Source organism: Seriola aureovittata, chromosome 10 (assembly GCF_021018895.1).
Source record: "Seriola aureovittata isolate HTS-2021-v1 ecotype China chromosome 10, ASM2101889v1, whole genome shotgun sequence".
In the NCBI taxonomy this organism is placed as follows: domain Eukaryota; kingdom Metazoa; phylum Chordata; class Actinopteri; order Carangiformes; family Carangidae; genus Seriola; species Seriola aureovittata.
In genome coordinates, this window is record NC_079373.1 from 24,550,306 (window position 1) to 24,573,799 (window position 23,494).

Genomic DNA, 23,494 nt, shown 5'->3' on the forward strand with positions numbered 1-23,494 from the left:
CCTCCTCATGCAGGAAAGTTGAGTTTCATTGAACCCAGCAGCCCTCAGGAGCAGACACACTGGACTCAACAGGGAGGTTTTCAACAAAAAGGACAGGAAGTATGCTTCTTCCATTTCTTCTTATTGGAGGAATTATGTTACCACTAACCAAAGCCCCATCTCCCACCTCCCCCATCTCCACCCAGAGCCACACCACCTGCCATGCACACCATGCATAGCTTTGGTTCGCTCTAGGGTCAGTGGCAGTTACCTGCGGCTGCACAGCGCCACGGGAGAAAAAATAAAAATAAATAGAGGTGCTCTTAAGTAGCAGGGGGGGTGTCTTATTGGACTTCTAAGATGACCTCGCACACTGGCTCATGCTGAGGAGAAAATGTGAAAAGTTCACTGTGGTTTGGTGGGTCTCGGGCTGGAAATTCCTGCCACAATAGATGCTGCGCGGGTTTGTAAAGTTTGAGGGCTTGGTCACTTTTAGGCCCATCAGTCAGACTAATTCTTTAAGTGCTGCAGCCAATAAGTCATGTGAGCCACCTGGAAAGACCTTCAGCTTCACTTTTAATAAAAAAAACATGTACCGCCAGTGTGTTAGAACATTACGCAGCACTCATCATGTTCAAAATATGATTGAACTCAGCTAATTATCATTCATTTCAGTCTTAATGCGACTGAACATGGTCCAACACATCCAAACCCAGGCCTGAGAGGCCAAAATGTGCCACTTCAGAAGGCAGAAACATGACATCATGACGCCTGAAGCCACACTCGGGTCTAATTTAATCTATCGAAATGTCTTCAAACTTTGGCTGGCCACGAAACACAAAAACAACCAGTTTATTTTCTTCAAAAGCACTAATTTTGCGGAGCTTATGAATGTCTTATGAATTAAATCTGCAGAATGTTTATCCCATGAAGCGCAATATCAAAAAAAGCAGCGCATTCGTGCTTTTAAAGTTTGTTTTAGTTTTTTTTGTTTGTCTTTTGTTTTTTTTCCAGGAGTCGGGCATTCTTGAGCGCTGACAGACTTCAGCTCTCAGTCACTTTCCTGAGACTCATCCAGGTTCATGTGGACATGCTACACAGGTCACCTGTGACTGAAACCAGATCAAACCAGCCAGTAAATTCAGCCAGGCTCAATCCAGATGCTGCGATATACAAGACTAAAGCAAATGTTAATAAAAACACAATAAGAGGGCCAAGATTTTTCTCATATTTAACAGATCACAAGTGATTTACTGAAATAATATCAACAGGACATGCACCAACAATCCAGAGAGGAAAGGTGAGTCTGCATGTTATCACATTATTTGCATATTTCGCATTTTAAAACACTTCACAGGTTTACGACTAACAAAACATAAATCTAAAAACAGCTAGAAGCTTCTACGACTGCCTGGTACGAGTTTGATATTTTGTCATTTATAATATAAAACAACCATTTATCAAAAGAAGCATAAACACATAAATCACCTATAAAAGCACAGGCTCACAAACAGTTGGCGTAAACAATTAGTTATATAATGATTATTTAAATCCAGTTGCAAAAAGGAAATGCTGATCGTTTAAAAACCTGGAGGTGCTTTTGCACCAAGTGAAGATAAATCACCCCACAGTTGTTTGTTTCCACAATCCCAGCTCTCATTGCCATACAAAAACTATCATGCAATTACATGATCAGACTTTGTTATAAAAGTATGGATTATCAGAAAAATGTAGATATCAAGAAGGTGCGAGTTTAAATTTACATTTACAATTCTATACATTTTATCACATGTATAAAATATGTCGACTCCTCAGCATATCTTTGTCAAAAATCGGAAGATAAATAAATATAAGTCATTTTGTTCTACCTTAATCTCACTTTAAAAATGTGTTAAAAATCTTTAAATTTGTCTCAACCTCTGGAGGTAATGAACATGCTACCTGTGACATCAGTCCTGCCCTCTGTTTTGACTCTGACCCGATTTCATCCAAGCGATATTATGAGCCAGTGGTCGTCATTCGGGAAATAAATTAGCTTCGACTTTTACCAGAGTCCAGCGCAGAACAGTTTCTGCTTGTGTGAGTTTATTCCCAATTTCTTTGTATGTTGGCTTCACATTTCCAGGAGAGCTTGCACATTCCTCTGAGTTTATATCCATTTCCCTTCTCTTTACTTTGGCTGAAAGAGCTGGCTAATTGTGTCAGAGGAGCAGGAATAAATAAGAGAGAGGACCATCGCTTCTGTCATTTGTCTTTGCAGTTAAAAGTTATTTTACACCCCGAAGTGTGTTTCCAGTGCCTGAGACGAAGTAAAGCCATATATCTCTAAAAAAAAAATTATATACTATACACTTTTCTTTTTAAAAAACTACTAAGTTAGTCTTTTTATGATTTACTGTTCACTTGAATGATATATACAACAGCTTCAAATCAGCTTTATTCCTTCTCCAACCACACTTCAGTTAGTATGTAATGCTGCCTGCACACATGCACTGCAGTTTCTCTGCTGTATGTCTCGCATCAGGCTCAGTTTATCGCCATCAGTTCCAAGAGAAACTGCTGCACCCTCAAAGCACCACACTAGTAGTTTTTGCCAATTTACTAAAAATAAATTATACTTTACATCACAGCTGATTATTCTGTACAAGATATGCTGTTGTGTTTTAGAAACGTGATCATCTTTCCGGGCAGAAAGTGGTTTCCATTCATTTACATATGATATAAGAAGTAATCAGCAACAAAAAGCCAAAATGTACAGTGTACGTAAAACTTGCAAACACACTGCTCTGGTTCTATAATGCGTTTGAAGACAGCACTTGGAACGATTTGGACACAAAACCCTCTCGCTGCCAAACTCCATCTGACAACATTTGCTGACTTGAGGTCAGGCTGGCAGCGCAGTCTGGGCTGAGAGGGACATTCTTCATCTTATCTAAATGTGTGGTGGAGCACTCATTTCACCAGGCAATGGATTTTGGATGTCTTAGGTTACATATAATTTACCCATAACCCAAAAGTAAACACATCTAACGAAGGCTGGTGGACGAAGGTTTAACAATCTAATTTAAGAGGCAGTGGTTGTAGAGGAGAAGTCTGAAAGGCTGGCAAATCTGAGCTTGTGTCAAACAAAACAAAAACCTGTCACATGATGTGCATATACAGCAGTTTTATGTCACCTGTATGTGCAATAGAAATCTGAATTTTCCAGCTGTATAATGGCAGTTTCATGAGAGAGAGAAAGAAAAAAAAAAACACCCCCCTTGGTGTCCCCCAGGGGGGCTTGATGAATCAGTCCCCCGCTGAAGGAGCACAGTGCTCTTGGGTTTCACAACAACCCCCAAGTGGGCAGGACCACCACATCTCTGGCATACTTCACTCTCCAGGACAAAAATCCCCATCAGCTCGTGTACAGTCAAAACACACCCTCCAGACATGTGTAAGTGAAAGATAGAAGGAAAATAAATAGGGAGACATGCATTTCCTGCCAGGGAGCCACTCTGCAGCTCCGTCTATTTGTTTTGACATTCGTTAAGTTATCATTTCCAGGCAACGGACCAGCGAGGAACCTCCAAGCCTGAGGTTCACCGCCTCCGGTAGGGCAGTGTTTGCGAGCGGACGCCTTAACTTCTCCAAATTCAAATACACAGACGAGGCCATTATAAATCCACAACTGGAAATAAAGAAAACAGGCTTCTAATTCTAACACCAATGTTTGTGCTCGGCTCATAAAAGCAGTCATTTTCAAGGCCACTGTTGGTGAGCAGGAGCTACATATATCCACAGAATGGGGAAATGGCACTTAAATTTCTGGCCTTTATTAAACTTGAGAGAGCACAGGAGAAATGGAAAGAAGCAAATCTCTTCCCACGCTTACAAACTATATTTACTATATTTTCTGTCAGGTCAGCATGTTAGGAAACATGAACCCACAGGTATTACAGGTCCTGGTTCTGATTTCCTGCCATCATTTGCATATGAAGCGTGTCATTTGCTGAAGGTTTGTGACTTTGCTCCATGTGTTTTGGTGCAGGCTGGCTGCGATCGCGTTCAGGTACTGATACTTGAGCAGAATCAACATAATAGAGCTGCCTGAGGATATTTGGGCTGGTTTAGGTCCTATTGGTCTTAATTAATTTTCAGGAGAGGGAGCCCGAGTTTTCAGCTGAGTTTAAAAAGAACAGCTGCAGGGGGATTCAGCGCAGGTGATAAAATAGCAGTATAAATAAAACTAAAGAGAGAAAGGGAGAAATAGCCACTTCACACTGACATTTACTGGCTAAACTCTTAAAAGAGATTTATTTAATATCTTAAGACTTCAAATCTGTGCTATTTTGCAAGAGAACATGTTAACACTATAAAAAAGGTATCACGGCTGTGAGCAGTTCCATTGCACATCTGTTTTAGGCAGATGTATCAGGGATAGAAGGTAAAAATAAAAGCAAATACCACAGTTGTATCTGCCTGCAGCAGTATTGTGCTGTGGCTGTAGAGGAGTTGGTGTTTCACTTGTACACTTTGTCCCTCTTCTTGCCCCCCCCCCAGCCGCCGCTCAGCTGGACAGGGTTGTCTCGGAAGGAGATGCGCTCCTTTTTTAATGGAGCAGATGTGACTCGATTAGGAGATGGACGCTCTCCTCCTGGAGACAAAGTGGAAGAGGAGCGTGTCAGTATTTCACATATAAAAAGGAGCAGTGTGACATCAATCCATCACAGACTTCAAATGGCAACGCATGATATTCTCGCTATTCTAATGACATTTTCGGCGGTATGCACTCGTTGCTTTGGCTTCCCTGCACTGCCCTTTAAATAAATGATAAAATAAAACAAAGCAGGTTTCTATGGTAACTTCTTATCAGAATACTAGTGTGTCTATTTGTGCACGCCTCATGATTTCTTCCTGGAAGGACCGCACTGAGGAATTCACAGAATTAATGAAATTCCTACTTTCTACCAGGAAAAGTTGATTTGGCTTCAAGTGAGAAATCCCAAGAGCAGAATGTTAAAGGGCATTATTGTTACCACACAAGTTTGACTTCCTGTACTTGAAAGGGAAGAACACTGACTTAATGTTGAGTAACTAAACTCTAAAAAACAAACAGCTGGCTAACAACTGGGAATTTCTTACTTTTAGAATGAGCCAATGAGGAATTACAGAGAGTTTCATTAGGAAAAGTAAAAGCTTTAATGAATGAGCTAAAGGTTGACTACTTCAGTTTGGAGCTAAAGTGTGTCTGTGGTTTCTGACTCAGTGGACAGTAAAGACTTAAGCGTGAGCAGATAGGTTTAGTGTTTGTGTGCTCTGTCTCCCGGGGGCACGGTGTGCTGTACCAGAGCCCCTTCCACTTCACCTGGGGATCAGTACAAAGCTTTTCCAACACACAGAACAAAGGCGGCGCTTCTACCGGGCATGATGCGTTCCACGTGTAGAGCCCAGGCCCACAGTCTCCACAGCCACCCCACACAGGGAGCCAAACAGTGGGGAGGGCTCTGGGGGAGAGGCGGGGGGGGGGGGTGTGGAGGGGGCCCAGGACGCAGCGCAGGTACTGACCCAGCTCCAAATATCTGCACAGCTGGCACACTGTATAGAATATCCCTCCTTTCACAAAGTCATACCGAATGGCAGCTTTCTAGTTTTTGATTTCACTCACATCAGAGGTGTAAGACTGTGCCTTTCCCCCTCTCCTCATACTTTGTGTAATGTAGTTTAAAGATAAACCGCCGCAGTCTTTAGTGTTTATTTTCAGAAACTTCAGTCCGGCTTTGGCAGCTGAATTTAGTTTATTAAAGACTTTTTGTCCAATTATCTGTTCTAAATCAAAAACAGAGTCCAAAACCTGATGCACATGTTGCTAATTTGCAGTCATGCTATTAAATGTAGAGATAAACAAAATGGCCACACATTTGACCCAACCGCTGTGACCAAACAAATTGTTTTCGATCATTTTACTCCTATTATGGTTGAACAGCGGACAGAATTGAGGGAGCAGATATGCAACTTAAGTGGTTTCCTCTGCACACGTAATGAAAATATTTTGTGAGCCTGGAAACGCATTTTATGGCACCGTCCCAGCGAGTGGTGAGTATCGCATTGCAACAGGTTATAGAGTAGGTTATAGAGTATTTATGTAGTCTTTACTGCTATGGCAAACTAAGTGAACCCTCTAACTTTAAACATTGACTTTGATGTGTGTGTGTCACTTCAGAGGCAAAGAATATACGACTTTATGATAAATAAAGTTTGGTTTTTTTGAGTCATGACTCGTGCACGCTGACTATAAAAAGCATTTGTATCAAAGAAGCTGCACTCCTGTTTTCCTGATTCCCTGATTTAATTCATTTCCTGTGATATGAACTGGTGTAGCACAGAGACCATTAGATGTCCTTTCCAAGTTTATGAAATATCTAATTGGCTTTTTGAGAAACGCTCTTGCCTTACACATACATTCATATTTCAATTTGCCCTACACAATTTCGATAAGTAGTGTTTTCATCAGTGCGGACAAAGAGGCTTTCTTTCTGCCAAGGCTGCACTCTCGAGGAGAACAACAGTCTGTATGCCTCGCACGACCACATTCGCTCCCGCCGCTGCTGCTGCACCTCGTGGATATCATTTTGAAATCATCATCGGAATCCAATTTGGCTTCGTTAACAGGGACAGGGCTTCTCCTTCACTTGGATTCCTGGGCTTGTTTAATGTGATCATCTGCTGTCAGCCCGTCAGTAGCATCTTTGTCACTCAAACTCCTGAGCCCCACTTCCCCTGACAGAAGGGCCAGTCATTCTTCACTGAAAGGACTGACTTTTTTTTTTTTTTTTTTTTTTCCTCTTTCTGCCCGTTTCCTGTCAGAAGAGAAATTCGCGGCACTCTGTCCCCGGCCCGACCCTGTGGCACCCCTCCCCTCCCGCAGCAGCCGACCAGTGGACTCAAGTCTGGGCTGAATAAGGAGCCGCCTTTACCCCTGCCTCTTTGCACTCAGGTCTGTGTGACCTGAGACCCGCTGGTCCAAGTGTGCAAACACTGAAACATCTGTACACACATGTACTAAATGTATATGTACTACATGCATGTGCACATACAGGAATGTACACAAGCTTCTTTTACGTTATGGCAGTCTGTGATTCTACAGGTTTGAGCAAGAAATAGTGAGTATAAAGTAGTATAAATACAAATGTATGGTGATACTGATAAATGTGCATCGGTAACCTACCTTCTGTAAAAAGCAGGTACAGTGTTTTTGCTGTTATTTATATTTAGAGTTGACTTTATAACTTAAATTGGATTATTTTTACGTTGTTCTCTGCAGTAAACAGTTACATTTTCTGCAGTATCAAACATTTTTATTTGTCTATCTACCAATCTACTTACTATACACAGTATGTACTGCACAAGACCTAGCTACAACCCTTTTAAATAACATAAATGTGTCTATTGGCCTTTCTCTGGATTACCAGTTTTTATAAGAAAAGCTTAAAATAGAGTGAGTGACACAAATAATTTACCCTAAGGGAATCATTCTCCTAACGTTCAGAGCATTTTAAGAAAATACATATGTGTTATTCGGATTCTGTTCACAGTTTGGTTTAAAGTTCCCTGAAACACGGTGATCCTCTGTAGAAAAATGGCTGGGAAGTTGTCAGGACTCACTTGCATGACCCAAAGAGTTTCTGCGAGGATAATTTCTCTCTTTGCAGGGCTGGGCAGCTAAGTTGCTGTTGGCCCACAATCCACTGGCGTGATGTAGACGTTCTGTGTACCCTGGGTCAGCCTGCACACACAACACGCAGAAACACACAAACACACACACACACACGCACACACACACACACACAAATGAGGCCCAACATGACACGTCTCACGCAAGCAGTCCAGCATTTTGAAAAACACTCAACAAGCAGCGGCTCTGCAGTCTGAACATATCTAAGGAACAGGAGGAAGGGGGCGGCTCCGCAGCCTGTGATCATAACTCAAACTGCTGTATAACGGCACAGGGAGACCTGCGGTTTCTGACTTCAAAGACCTCACCAGCATCAGTATCATTCTCGGGTTCAGACAAACTGCTCCAAAGTGACACTGGGATTTCTGTAAGTGAAATGAAGAAATTGCAGCCAGTTGATCCAATTGAAAGCGTCACTGCGGAGCTAAACCTCAGACTCACCCACCCCCCACTTTCTCTCCTACAACGTAGGACATGGCTCTGACTGGTGAAAGTAAATACTGCATACCTTCACATACATGCAACTACCCCCCTTCCAGAAAAGAATTCAAAGAAAAGATTCAAATCAAGATTCATTGTCATTCATGTCGAAGTGAATGAGGTGCAGGGGAGAACGGGAGGAGACTGTACTCACCACGAGCTGCACTCTGCCTCCGTTCAGAACGTCTGAGCTGATCTCCGGTAAGAAACGTTCGCTGAGAGTAAGACGAAACATGTTCAGGCTGTTAGTGTACTCTGTGCATTTCAAATCAATTCAGTGGTTTCCCATTTTCAAGTCTATGCAGTTACCTCTGACATATCATAAAATAAACATAGATGCCGTGGATGATAATCTTAATGTGTATTTGTTAGGTAGGGCAGGGGGTAGCACAGGCCTGTTTCAATACACACTGGTTATACTGAAGAGTCATTCAGGTGATTTTCCCCTCAGTATTAAATAAAATAACTATTAAAAATAATAGATTTTACTACATTTCCATTCATCAGCTGATTAAGTTGAGAGAAATCGAATGGGGAATTATAAATAATGTATTTTATGAATATAAAAATAATGAAACCAACCCAACACTATTAAAAACTTTTTTTTTTTTTCTTTTTAAACAGTTTTCGGTGGATGTTTGTTGAATGATGTAAGTTTAAGACTTGCATGTAAGAGCACAGTTTTGTGACATCACAACAAGGTCCAATACGCAACTTCAACTAGTTTGATGTGGAAACTTGAAACCTCGACACTCATACACTAAGATTGAGTGTCAAACTCGGTCCAACTTTTTAATGAAGCAGGAGATATCGCGTGTCGAGTAGTTAAACTTTAAAGATAAAAAATAAAAGCAGATTCATAAATTATGGATTATCCAATAAAGGAGGAGGAGGATATGTAATTTTAAGAATTTCAAAAGAGGTAACCAAACTTTTCTGTGGAAAAATCCTATCAGACAAAACCAAATAATTGATGTCTTAAAACATGTCTTTAGGGAATCTTTAAGAAACGATGCCAACAGTGAGAGGGGCTCATTAAAAGATCAATTACAAAAAAAACATATTACTTCTAGTGTTATCTAGCCATGATAACACATGATCCACCTCTGAGATTTTTTACTGTTGAATCAAAACTTTTGATTCTACAGCAAAGTGTCCTCCTAGATATAACTAGGGGTAAAGTAGGACATACACTTTCCTGTAATTTGGTGATGCGACCCTTTAAAGCAATTTTATCTACACAACACACCCACCTCATGAAGTGCCTCACCTCTCTGAGTCCCTGTCAGACCTGTCAGCTTGTCCCTGTGTCACTTGCTCCGTCTTGTCTGCCTGGCGAAGGCCCAGCTCAGCCTCGCTCGCTGCACTCGACAGAAAACATCACATAAACGTCACGGGCAATTTGTTTGTTTTTTTTTTCTCCAACTCCTCTTGTCGGTTAAGTAACTTAATTCCTGATGACAATGGTAACAAAGAACGAGTGTGTCGGATAATAAGTGAACGCTGGGGTGAAAGGTGTTTCTAAATGACAGGAAGCATAATCAATACTGCAGTGAAGGGGTTCTGTTAACATATGCTCACCAACAAATAAACAGCTCGTGGGCCTGATCTGTAGCAATGCTTGACGTGTTTCGGGGTAATTAGTCGGCCAGGGATCCCAGTGCTGGGAGACAACAGTTGTCAAAGCTCCCTGCATCTTATGTTATTGGCTTAAGGGGATGTATTTGTTTGGAGGGTTGTGTAATACTGTAAAATACATTTAAAGTTGCTGAAAGATGCAACAGGAGAGGTTCTGCTTTTTCCCCCAACAATTGTTGGGGCTTGTGGTTCGTTGTAAAATTGAATCTAAGCAACGATCCAACAGTTTGTTAAAGAGAGAGAAATCTGAAAGGCTGCTGATTTACGAGTTATGCTGAAATCCCATAATAAGGTCGTAATTCAAAGTAAACATTTACGTTGCGCTGACAGTGGTGCTGCCATAGACGGGTGTAAACTGATAATGAATTTTGACAGCCCAATGCTGGAACTAATGATGCATTTATTTAAGCCATTTACTTGCCTTCGCTGAGCTGTAAAAAAAAAAAAAAAAAAAAGGGAGAGAAAAGCTTTACAGTTTTCATGGGTTAATTGAGAAACCCCACTAAAAACGTCAAGTGATAGATGCTTCCCCCCGGGGCAGCAAAGACCAGGAAATGGCTACTCGCACTTCTCATAGCTGAAAATAGACGGAGAGACGGGGCACTGTCCAGAAAAAACCCCCCAGAGAAATATGTTTTTAAACAGCAACGTTCACATAAACTATAATACAGACAATGGTTCTGTAGTGTCTGTTCACAGTTCTTATATCTGTCATTCATATTGTAGGATCCCATATAAGACTGACGACACATTTGAAATCCCAGACATAGTGTAGCAAACACAAAGACACAAGATGAGCACCATGAAAACATGAAAAAAGTTGTCATTTATGCTGCACTCCAGTAGCATGAAGATACTCTCCTCTCCCTTTTCCCCTCTGAACCCTCCACTAAAGCCCCCTCCTGACCCCGTCCAACCTCCTGAATCCCCCCCAGTACTCCTCCAGGACATCAGGAAGGGGCCTGTAGGAGTCACGCCTGTTAAGAGGGGCTCTTAAGCACATTAAGTGATCTCGTCTGTACTGAGGTGGAGAGAACTGTGACTTAATATCAGAGAGTTGGAGAAGAGGAGGGCGGAGGCTTTGGCCCAGGGCAAACCAGCTCGGTGAAGGAGAGCCACCTCCCCTCCAACATCACTGCAGAAACAAACAACACATGGTCAGGCAATGGATCAGGAACGATGCCCTGCATGAGCTGATCACCTTGTGTCGTTGTGAAGGAGCATCCTGAACAGTTATCGTCATCAAAAAGAACAAGCAGTCAGACGATCAGACTGTAAACAATCAGCTGTAATGTTGGCAGTAATTCAACTCTAATAAAGCCGTGTGTACACAACTACAGTAGGTTCGGTGAATCAGGAAGTGAATTCAACCATGAAGTCAGTCTGTTTACAACAGACAAATTGGTTTGTTGAAACAAACTAGTCCGACAAAGTCCAGCAGCCACATCTAAAGGCAGAAGTGTTGGGTGAAGTTGAAGGTGAGGCCAAAAGCGGAGTAAAAGTGGAATAAATCACAGGATGGGGATAACAGTGAACATAATCTCACACAATCTCCCCTTGAAAACATTCATAGTGTTGTTTAACTGGATTTTTATCAAATCCATTTGAACAAAAAGAAAATTGTAATACACATTAGGGTACAAATCTTAGTCTGTCTCTTTACACACTCACACGTGTTTGTGTAAATAAACAGCCAATCACCAGCGTTATTAGAGCTTGGTCCAAGCATGCTGCATGCTGATTGGCTCCCTGACACTGATGAGATTTACCCATTTACTCCTTAGGTGTCCAAATTTGGTGAAGAATGACTAAGCATTTTTTCAATCCTCAATAGTATCAAACTAATCCGGTTCGAAGTGTGACACCCAAACGTAGTTGTACATACAAAAAGTGACTGAAATGGTCGTGTGAAGACGTGTGAAAAAGGAAGCGTGAGCTTCTTTCTCACTGCTACACAATGTTAATCGCTGTGTAACCCAATTTTTTGGTCTCAAAGGGGGTTTCATACACTGTTAGATGACTATTCTATAAACTATGAACTATTCAAACTATTCAAACAGTCTGATAAGAGCTTAATTTGATGAATGAAATTTCCATTAAGCTTTTCTTTCTCTTCCAAATAGTTTGACTAAGCGTTTGGTTTTTTTACACTATCAAAATAAAACACAAAATAGGTTGTGATACAGTAAGACCTCGACATTTTAACAAGCTTTTACCAACCATGTAAAATCACCTCTAATACAGCTGTGAAAAGAAACTATGCTGCGTCAAGTCAATGGTCAACATTCAGAGAAACGACAGGCTTGCTATTTGCTAAGACTTGTACTTGCCCTAAAGAATGTGAAAGTTGACTTGAGATTTACTCTGACAGACCTTTCTATTTAAAACAGATAAGCTAAGGCTAACCCTTCCACGTTTTGTATTTTGTTCATAAGCCATTTAGTTGGAAAATATAGCACACCATCACAAAAAGCGTTTTGAGAATCCTGTTTTCATGGCATTTGCAGAGTGGCAGAAGAATCAGAGCGTGTCTGAAATATGACTAACTCAGTGTTTTTAGTTGGATGTCTGTCTCTGTGAATGACTCAGACTGCTGCCCCACTGTACACTGGCTCTGCATGTTTCCCTCTTTAGTGTGCCAGAGCATCTCAAACATATACTACGCGGAGAGAGCTCCACTGCCTGAGATAAATAGAAGCTCGGAGATTACGGGGGTGAAATTGAATGCATATGAATGGTGGTAAATAGTCTGACTTTAAGTTATTTTGGATGATGGATGATAAACAAGATGATTGTGTTTCAGTTGGACTTTGTAGAGGACTTGAAGTGTGAAATCGAGTTAAGTGCTCAGGAGGTAGAGGTTCCAGGCTGAAATAAAAATATATACCCTCGTGTCCTCGTGACATGAGGACGGATGTTTGGTAGAGCTGGATCTCAGTTTGGATGGAAAAGGAAGGTTGTGTGTGTGTGTGTGTTTCTGTATAAGGGGTTTGAGTGTAAGGCATTGGTTTAAAGTAAGGAGAAGTGAAACAAGGAGAAATGCTTAGAGGCATATAACATCTTCAGCATCTGTAGTACCCAGACACTTGACAATACAAATCATCTATAAAAAAAAAAAAAAAAAAAAAAAGGGAAGTGCATGTCAATATTTTTTGCCTTTAAAAGAAAATGTCTTGCGGCTCTGCTCCATTCTCTCCCTCTCTGTCTCTCTTTCTGGGTATGTAAGCCGATACCCATTTCAAGTGGGTTACTCATGTCCAGCACATCCACACAAAGAGCCCGGATAAAATAAACACGCCGCGTCGGATATCTTGGAAAGAATCTGTCATGGGTTTGGGACTAATCACCTCCAGAAGGGGCTTGACTCAAAGCCTGAAATGTTAGCCCCTGCCGGGGAGCGCTGGCTGGGCCGGGCTGGGCTGGCTAGGCCCCGGGCACTGGGGATGGATCCGGAGGAGGGGGTGCCTTCCACAGGTCAGGACCAGGGGAGCAAGAGGGGAGGCTGGCCTGGGCCCATTTACAGAGAACCGGGATCACAGCACCATGAGCCAGTTCCCGACACGCCACCTCTGCTGCCACCGTCGCCACTGCTTCTCGGTCACCCTGTAAAAAGGCAGCAGGAGTCGTCTCCTCCAGAACCGAGCTGGTTAGAGTTACACATTTTACAGGATGGGATCAGAAAACCCACTGAGGACAAGGGGTATTAAGCAGAGGGAAGGGTTATGCTCTAACCACTGACCCCTGTTACTTTATCAGCTGATGTAGCTGCTTCACTTCATTCCTTGCGAACACCAGTCCAGTGTGATGAATTGTCAAGACAAGGGTGGAGGGGAGAGATAAGGATACTGGAAAGAAACAGAACTGGAAATATTGTTGTAACGCAATAGGTTATTTGGATGGAACCGGTCTTTAACTGCCAGTTGGCTGAGAGCGTATCCACGGCTATATCGTGCTCAGACATGATTCCAGTGTCAGGAATCGCAGTTTAGGAAAGTTGACATAATAAACTTGCAGCTCAAAATGAACACGTGATAACATAATGATGCTGTCGCACTGAAACACAAATAATCTGCTGAAAAACCTTTAACAGAATGCTAAAGATAAATTTGTCCATTTAACTTCGTCGATTTGCGGACGGCTGACCAAAATTCAAAAAAAATTCTTCTGAATCTTTGAAAACACTGAAATAAGTTGTTGCTTGATCTTTGGCTGCACAGCAGTGAATCAGTTTGAAGGAAAACAAGGGGACTGCTTCACAACTGCTGCACGAACAAATTAATTAGGAGATCCACCCAAAAGAGATAAAGTGGGATGAAAAACATCCCAAAGTTGAAGGTACGACTTGTTCCATTTCTTTTTTTTAAATGAAACATGAAATGACAAGCAGACATGCTGTATTTCTCCACAGCTAATCAAGGGGTATTTCATGCTTATGGCAGCATTGGACTTGGACCAGAGAGAGAGAAAACGGTCACTTCACCGCCTGTTGGCAAACACTGTTGTTACAATGTCCCCCCTGACTGCTGGATGACCGCTCGTGTCGTGCTCTCTGGATGTGAGGCCTTGACCCCAGTGGGTGGGGGGCTGGGTGAAGGGGAAAGATGGAGACAGACCCTCATGATAAAAGCCGACTTCCCCCGGTCTTCCCTCCTGCCCTGTCTCCAGCTTTTCCCTCCCTTTTAAGTCCGGCTGTGGATGTCACAACTCCAAATCCTCTCTGCACCTCGGGGCAGAGCAGGAGGCCGCAGCAGAAAAAAGATGGAGAGAGAAATATTCCTCTTCTCTGATTATCAGACTGCTTCACATCACAGTCGGCACTTTTGAAGACTGAATATCCATAACAATAGGAAGTAAGTTTTGAGAAAAAAAACATGTTATTTGTGATAAATTCGAATTTGTTTGGCTCTGTGAAACCACATTTACAGTCCCGAAAAATGCTACACAATTGGGTTACTTGAAAATTGGCAAAGTGGCTTAATCGTAGCTGCTGGTTGCAGCCAAACTTAAAGCGAAATGATCATTTTAACCATGATTCCTACCACTAAGAACATCAATCTCATAGACCTAATATGTGTTTCTGGTATATATTTACATTTTTTTAATCTGCTTTTTGTCTGCTTTATTGGCACCTACCTGGACGCACAGGTATATGTATGGAAGAATGAATGTGTGCAACATTTTCATCATAAAATTATTGTAATTCCCAAGCCTGACTGTCTGACCACTTATGTTTCTTGCCCTGTCATACTTCATTGTGACAATGCCACTGTGTTTTCAGATCTCAACATCTTTGGTGAATACAATGAAATAGAAACAACTGCAAAAACTATGAATGTAAGACCCAGGTTGAAATGAACTGGAATTGTCTTTTACATCCATTCTTGTCCACATTTCTAATCTCAAGTCTGCTGCTCTTTTCCAAAAGACATTTGTGAGCACTATTTACACACATTGCAAATGTTTTCAGCAAATTGTAGATATATTTCTATGCATTTCATGCGTGAGCCACGAGTACAATACATGTGTGCATTAGTTCAACATGTCAAGATTAGCAGTAGTGGAAATTAGCTGGTGCAAATTGCAGCTTGTATGTTGCAACTTTGGTGAAACGGGCCCCCGATCTGTACAGATTTTTCAATAAAAGGTACCCCCTGTTGCTAAAGGGTTACCAAATGTGTAGCATGTCTTAAGTCCTACCTTTCATGTAATTTCTGTTGTGTGGTGCAGGCCTGTTTCGTGCCTCCACTGGACCCCGCTGGTAACTGCAGTTTCTGAACAAAGCGAGGCGGACAGAGGGATCTAGGAGAATAAGAGAAAAAGGGTCAAAGAAGGACAAGGCAGACCTAAAACCAGAAGCAGAAAACCAGGACCTAACATTCGGAAAATATTAGAACAGCTCTCTGGTTCCACTGAGGCAGATGCCATTTGGAGTTACAGCCGACATAGACCTGTGTGTTGGTGGAGCAAGATGACAAGAGCTCTGCTATTGGAATCATGCATTTGCAATTCTGATCAAAGAGCAGCCTCCCTCTACACGAGCGTGGCATGATAAATATGGCAGGACTACTGTTTCTTGGAGCAGAGCAGAGGTGAGGTCACCTTTCACTGTAGCCGCACTCCGACACCACAATGAAACAGAATGAAAGTCTTCGTGGGATGAATTGTCAAGAGGTTTCTTGGCAATCGTTATTTCCTTTGCAGGCTCTCAAATAAAGCCCAATAAGAGACGACAGGCCCTGACTTCTGCTGTCTGTTATGGCTCGTTAACGTACATGGGGTGGAAAGGTTCGCTGCTGTTGAAGCACGGTTGAAGGAACAAAGATGATAATGATAAGAGGCAAAAATTAGTTTGGATTTTTTCCCTTTTAGAAAATGGATTTATGTCATAAGAGGAGTTCCTCCCATGTTGTGAGGGATATTTGGGGTTCAAAGATTTAGAATGAGGAGACAGACAGAAACATTAGTTCAGGTGTAGACAGCTTTGATACTTTTATGGACCGACCAAATTGGTTCGATACTATCTACGATCGAAAAATGCCACGTCATTCGATACCAAGTTTCAGTACCTAAGGAGTAGAGGAGTAAATCTCATCAGCGTCAGTGAGCCAATAAGCATGCAGCATGTTTGGACCTAACAATGCTGGTGATTGGCTGTTTATTTACACGAACATGTTTGAGCGTGTTATGAGATCGAGCTTGGAAAAGTAAAACTAAAATTTGTACCGTTATGTGTGTTGTAATTGTCTTTTTGTTATAATGGATTTGATAAAATTGTTTCAGAAAAAAGTATTGTTAAGAATCGGTATCGGTGTCAGGACCAATATCGAAAATTCAACGATACCCAGCTCTAGGTGTGGAGGGATCACTGAGCTTCGGATTTGAGCTGATTTAGGAAGAAAACCCTGAGAGCTTCTGCCTTCGTAATCTTCATATTTGGTTATATATCATATAGCATTTAGCTAACAATAATGTATCAGAGTGATTCTGTTAAACCTGAAATATTGCACGTACAACAGAAAAGCTCATTAACCTCATACAAATCCCAAATTTATAATCCTACCAATACAATTCTACACACACTGACCCCTAAGTTTCTTCTGCTGTTGCTTCTTCGACTTCATCTTCTGAGCTCTCCTCAGCATCAGATGAGCTGTGTGGCTGTCGGTAAAGCCCCTGGAGACAAAAGGACAGATGTGTCACACAGAAAATCCCTTTCAGTGAAATAACAACACACATACACACACGTCATGGGGACAAAAAGAGTCAAAATCTAATAATAAAAACACAACGTGGATGATTTACCATTCTTCCAGAATCTTTTCTGATCTTGCAGTGAGACCACTGAGCACTGAAGATGAGGCAGCAGATTTGTTTCTGAAATAAAGAGATTTTGTCCTTAAAAATATAAAGTGAGATGCAGAAGTGTACAATTTCATGTTTTCTGATATTGTTTATAATATGATGGTTATACGGTACTAGGGCAAATACAATTTAATAGTGTACTGCAATGTAATGAAGAAGGAGAATAGAAAATCGGGAATCTAATGTCACTGAGTAAATTGCTTTGGGTTCAATATATACGAACGAACAATGTCTGAAAGTCAAAATAATCCAGGTACAGTAAACAAAAAGTGAGAATATGAGGAATCCAGCTCAGGTAACACCTACAGTAACACATGACTTAGACTCACGCAGCATTACTGTGATATCACTAAAAGAAATACTAATAAACACTGTTCGCTATAACTGTCACTACTTGAATAGTTTTTCTTTCTCTGCCTCAAATGTTGTGAGAGATTCATGTAAACTCAGTGAAACAGAAATTAAGTGGATTACAGCACTTTTACTTCCTGTGGGTTGTCTTACCTGTTGGAGCCCTCTGGGGAAATTCTCTGCCCAGTGGAGTCCACCTGTTCTCCAGCCACCCAGGCCTGCTTTGGCCTCCATGACGGTGGTGGTGGTGGTGGTGGTGGTGGGAGTGTGTGCTGGGAGGGTTCAGGAAAGGCCTCCAGAGGCTGAAATACATGAATCAGTGTCAGCAAGAATTTACAGTTTCTGTCACTTTATGTGAGTTTTTATAGCTTGCTTTATAAAAAAAAAAAAAAAAAAAACAGCCAAGCTTTAGATTATCTTAAAAAAGTGGTTAATTTACTGGAGTGGTCTTTACATTCAGATTTTAGTTTTCAACTCTGGAAACGTTACATCTGTCTGAGTAAAAATTGAATCTTCATTTGAGATGTGCTCAGAAATCTGTGAGGCTGAAGCTCTTAGTGGAAAGTTTAAGCTCTCTCTAGACAACATAGAGTCCTCAGTATACCCTTGGGAAAATGAAATATAATGTATATAATAATGTCCAGTTTCATTTAACTCAAGTGCATGTTTTCATTCGAGGTATTTGGCTGACACAAAGCAAGTTTTCACACCCGAGGAATGCTCATATGTAAGTCAAACTAACAGCTTAATTACTCTCCAGATCCCATTTTTTCTTTGTCCAAACGCTAAATTGTTCATCCCCGCCTTTGATGTGTACCTCAGTGTCAACATATTGAAGCCAGCCACGACAGCAGCTGCACCGCATCAGCTGGCCGAAAGCGGCTACCATGATGTACAGCGCTGAGCATGCTCCAAAGAAAAGATCCACCAAGAGGTAAATGAAAGGGGGGAAAAAACAGGACCACAGTCGGCCAGTGTGAAAAATGACATCTGCTGGTGCTGAGCAACCTTCAGCCCTCCAGGAAATAATCTTGTTTTTCAAGGGAATAAATTTAAAGATCAATCAGGGGGAGAGTGAGACAAATCCTGGAGGGGGCAATAAGCAAGATGAGAGAGGGGCAGGGCAAGGAAATAAGTCTTCCTTTGACATCACACAGGGGCTGGTAAATCCCGAAATCCCCAAATTCACTGGCCACTTTCCGTATAACACCAGCACACCAGGTTTTAAGAGTATTAGAGAATGTGGCGGGACAGTTGCTTCACCTTCAGAGAGAGTGGCTCCTCTGAGACAGAGTGACATCTGGAAGGTGAGTCTTCACACAGCGGCAATGTCCAGTGTCTCTCTAGTGCTGCCTTTGTGAAAATAAAAAGGTTTTTTTTTTTTTTTTTACATACATATACATATATTACTTTTAATATATTTTATACTATATTTTATATGAATACTGTATAATATACAAGAGTGAAGGGAGTTCTTCAGAGTCAACAACAGGTTAGAGTGATAGCTCATAAAGATTTGTGGATGTGCGTGGTGTGTGTATATGGGTGTCTTCTGTCTTGTAAGTGTCCACTTGTGCATACGTAAGTGTGTAAGTATATGCACAGGTGTTTGCACATGTGTCTGTGTATGCATCTTTGCAGATTTGCACGTGTGCAGGTTTGTGTGTGTGTGTGTGTGTGTGTGTGTTGAGAGAGGTGTTCAGTGAGCACTTGTATGTATTTGTGCATCTTTTTTTATGGGCCTCTGTGCAGGTTTGTGTGTCTGATGGGGCAAGGGGGGGGGGGGGTCAGGGTTGGGGAATTACTGAACCATGAAAGTGACTAACACATGAACTTGTGTGCATACCTCATCAAGGACAAATTCATCCACGTCTACCTCCTCAAAGGTTTCGTCCTCTCCGCTGTCGGTGCATGTGACAGCAGCGAGAGCAGATGCGAGCCTCCTCCTCAGAGCGAAGCCCCTCCAGAACGCCTGGAGGTACCCAAAGAAAGAAATAGAAGAAACCTCTCCATGAATCACGGGGCAAACGTAAATATTGTGTGTTATCCCATTAGAGAGATAAAACATGTTAACCCCTCTTTTAATTGCTGAGCGTTCTGCTGTCTGAACTCTGCGTGACTCCGGGCTGCTCCGAGACAAATGGAGCTCCAGTGTGCCTCTAAATCCTCCAATTCCCAATGGGCTTTTTTTTGGGGGGGGGGGGGCACACTTTACTTCAAGTTGAGCCGAGCAGGAATCCTAGAACTCTTACTACCACACTTTGAAACTGATTGATCACTCTGTACAACCCCAACATGCATACACACTAATCTACTACGCCACCAGCCCCCCACCCCACCTTCTACCTCTGAGGGCCCTGAAGGACTCATCAAACACTCTTTGTGTTGAGAAGGGATTTGGGTTTAAGTGTTGAGTAGCATGTTTTTTAGAACAGCATCCTACACCTATACAGAGGATTAGCCAAATAAGCCTCCACAGCACGTATGAGGCCTGAAGACGGATGTTTAAGGGTGAAAATGACACATTTTCAGATGTCCACTGTGTGAGAGTGATATTAGCCTGTGTGTGCCTGGTGTTATAATTTACACATAGATAATAACAGTCTTCTATCTATTCTGAATGGCAGTTAGGCTTTAAAATATTGATTCATTGCAGATCTCATTTGACTTTTAATGCATATGTACATAACAGACATAACTGACCTGATGAGTGAATTGAATTAACTCAATTAATACATCATTGTTACCAATAAATCAAATTCAGATACCACAATAATGTTCGTTGGAACTTTGTTCCCAGCACTGAACCAATCGGCAAAAGTGTCAGTAGGGAGTTTTTACCCTCGAAGCAGCGTAACTTTGTCCTTTCTAAATCAGTGGTTCTCAAACTTTTTCACATTAAAGACCCACGTTTAATAAGATTTTGTCCCAGATTTTTGCTTCTAGATGCGTTATTACAAAAAGTGCTTGAAACCCATGACTAAAATAGTCATACATTCTGTCATTGTGTTTCTTATGGATGGAAATGTAGTGAAAATAAATTATTCTGGGGACCTCTCGGAACCCCCTTTGAGAACCACTGTTCTAAATGTCTGGATTGGCAGCTAGTGTTGTAGTAACGGGCGTATTGCCACAACAGAGAACTCAATTTAAGTTACCGGTGTACGCACAGTAAGAAAAGCAAGTGACGCAGTTGAATTTCGGCCCCGTAATTTAGAGTATGACTCAACTCATTGGATTTAACCTTGTTATTTAGACTAATTATAATAATCTTTATTGTCCACAGATGTGGAAATTTCCCTTTGGTTTCGCAGGCTGGTTAAAACACATCATTGGAACTTAAACAATAAATGCAATAATGAATTAACATGATTCCAGTGTGAATGATGCTTACGAGTTTAACACAGTTTTTGTATTTGGTATAAAGGACTTTCTGTAAATGTTTTTGGTTGCTATTGTAGCTCTAAAGCATCTTCCTGAGGGCAGTTTTGTGAATTCAAAAACATGCAAATATTTGACAGAATTCCAACAGTTTTACCTGGATGATTGTTGCTGCACAATCGTTAATATAGGAAGGTCCCGACTCTGGCGCTCCTCCGCCACCTCCTCTTCCCCCTCCCTTCTCAGCTGTGAGGGGGCTGCTGATGTTCCCACATTTTTGTCTGTATTCCCTCCACCACTGCTGAATCACAACTGCTGCTGTGCTGCTCCAGAAAGGACACACACACACACACACACACACACACACACACACACACACACACACACACACACACACACAAAGTGAAGGATATATACATGATGTCATAGCACCTTCATCTTTCAAAACATGAATTTATTCCTGAGCTGACATCTGGAGAGCAGGACCCTGGAGAGTTTAAGCCTGTCCAGAGCCACCCTTCATATCAAAGATCTATCGTCCTCCCAAAGATAGCGCAGTGTTAATGATGAAGCTGCGTGTTAGAATGAATAAGATGTTCAACATCTTCTGCCGTAAATCAAATAGAGGAGGCTCCAATGATGACAAATGCTCCGCCAGCAGAAACTAATAAAATGCTGAGCTGCTATAAAAAGTATTATATAAAAAAAGAGGGTGTTTGCTCTCAGTCAGCTGTGTCCAGTTGTGTACAATATAACAGTTTGGAGGCTTTCATTACATCAGCTGATCTCATTGGTTTGTTTTCAACAGGATAATGTTGAAAACTACTGACTCAGAAAATTTGGTGAATTACTTTCTTGGGTCCAGGTCTTGATGGTTGGACACATGTGCCATTTCCAGATGGGAGGAGTGAAGGCCCGTCTTTAAAACTGTTGTAACAGTATCTAATGTGTCACACCAGTTCTTGATATTGTTCTTGCTTGGAGTAACTGCTGGAACTTTTCCAGTGGGCTCCGTGTGTGAGTGCTCAGAAAGCTTTTCAGCACTGGTACTGTCCACGTCCAGTGTTTTCTCAGGTGTTGTTCGGCCTGCAGACACAGTGGTGTCGCCATATTCATGGGCGAATCTCTGGTCCACAGCCAGCTTCAGAGTCTCAGCGAAGTGTCGGCAGGAGCTTTTCACAGCATCCAGGTGAGGTGAGGCGTTACTGTGAACAGAAACCCACAAAAACGCACTGTTTTAGGCGTGGGTGCTCACTTTTTAGGATATATGCATGACCCACACACAGAAAATTACAATTACATCCTATCTTAGCTCCAGTCTCCATGAATCACAGTCACGCCTAGTACCTGGAATAACTGTATGTAGTGGCTAATGTGGACTGGACAGGCCCTCCTTTATGCAGTCAACGAACCTGTTAGTGATGACTGCATGCCAATTCCAGGTTTAGCCACAAATATATATTGAAAGCAGCTGTTTTCCAATTCAAAAGCTTTCATTTAAACGTAAGAATTGGTTTGATTGTTTTTTATTTGATATTGAACGGATGTATGTAGGAAAAAGTTAGAGAAAGAAAACTGTAGCTGCAATCAATCAAACATCTGACACTATATCAATATCTTTGCTTACTAAAATCTAAGTCAAAGTTTTGTTGTGTTATGATATTAAATCATTCAAACAAACAGAATGCAAGCAGTTGTAACTCAAAAGGTCTGCACTTCATATCAGGCTCAGTAATTTAATTTAAGACAAACTGTTATGAAATGGTATGTATGCAGTATCCTGCAACACTGAAAAATCTAACTCTAAATTAATGGAATATCAGATTTTTCTGACATTTAGTTCTTACTCTTGACCGGTTCATCAGAGGTGAGGTGGGTGCACTGTGTGTGTGTGTGTGTGTGTGTGTGTGTGTGATATGTGCCTCCCTGCTCTGTGTGTGCCCTAATACCATATAATGTCTCTTTCATTGAGGGGATAAACTGACTACAAAGCCACCTCAATGGAAACTTAATGAATCTATTAGCAATGCTTGGCTCTGCTCCCCCCGTCACCCTCCCTGTGCTCCACCCTGAGGGGCCAGCGATGCTTCAGTACCCAGCCAGTCTGGAAGGCCTGTAGCCTTAGGTAGTACAGCCTCTTCTTCTCTACAAAGACCAACTCTTCACTCTCAGTGGGACAAGAAAGAGAGGAGTCGGGAGGTTCAAAAGGACTGTGACACAAACGACCCCTCCTCCCTGTACCTGCTGGTTCACTGCAGGGTCACCATGAACATGTAAAGCACTGGTATAAGAGAGCGGGACAACATTTTAAAAATGTTAAACCTGCAGTATAACATGTTCATGATGGGAAAATAATAATCACAGCGTACATATTGATTATTACTAGCCCATGTCTGTCTGTAAACTTGTTTGTAGATAGCAAAATCTGCATTGGTTACTTGTTTTTTTCGATTATTTCAATGTACGTATTGGCATATGAGTAATGTTTTTATACAGACTTGACAAAAAGGGAAGAGCCCAGTATCCATAGGAAGTAAATTCTTATTGAATAATGTGCAGCCTCCAAACTATGTGAAACGTCTGTTCAGT

At 41.7% G+C, this 23,494-nt stretch overlaps 1 protein-coding gene across 2 annotated transcripts in view; it reads right to left on the reverse strand.

Annotated features, from left to right (window-relative positions):
* lrriq1 (leucine-rich repeats and IQ motif containing 1) overlaps positions 1-23,494 on the reverse strand; it is a 53,264-nt gene that overhangs the window by 15,066 nt on the left and 14,704 nt on the right. The window contains exons 15-26 of one of the 2 annotated variants that reach the window (XR_008828912.1): positions 21,757-22,110; positions 21,063-21,228; positions 19,371-19,496; positions 18,788-18,877; positions 17,678-17,826; positions 17,114-17,185; positions 16,896-16,984; positions 15,509-15,610; positions 9,444-9,534; positions 8,328-8,388; positions 7,624-7,744; positions 4,426-4,615 (exon numbers count right to left, since the gene is read on the reverse strand). Coding sequence is in view for 1 of the 2 variants with exons in the window: in XM_056387937.1 (XP_056243912.1) it covers positions 4,482-4,615; positions 7,624-7,744; positions 8,328-8,388; positions 9,444-9,534; positions 15,509-15,610; positions 16,896-16,984; positions 17,114-17,185; positions 17,678-17,826; positions 18,788-18,877; positions 19,371-19,496; positions 21,063-21,228; positions 21,757-22,110 (1,555 nt within the window). In the remaining variant the exon portion in view is untranslated. Of the gene's footprint in view, positions 1-1,193; positions 4,616-7,623; positions 7,745-8,327; positions 8,389-9,443; positions 9,535-15,508; positions 15,611-16,895; positions 16,985-17,113; positions 17,186-17,677; positions 17,827-18,787; positions 18,878-19,370; positions 19,497-21,062; positions 21,229-21,756; positions 22,111-23,494 lie in introns of those variants that run through there. The other variant, XM_056387937.1, reaches the window with a different exon arrangement.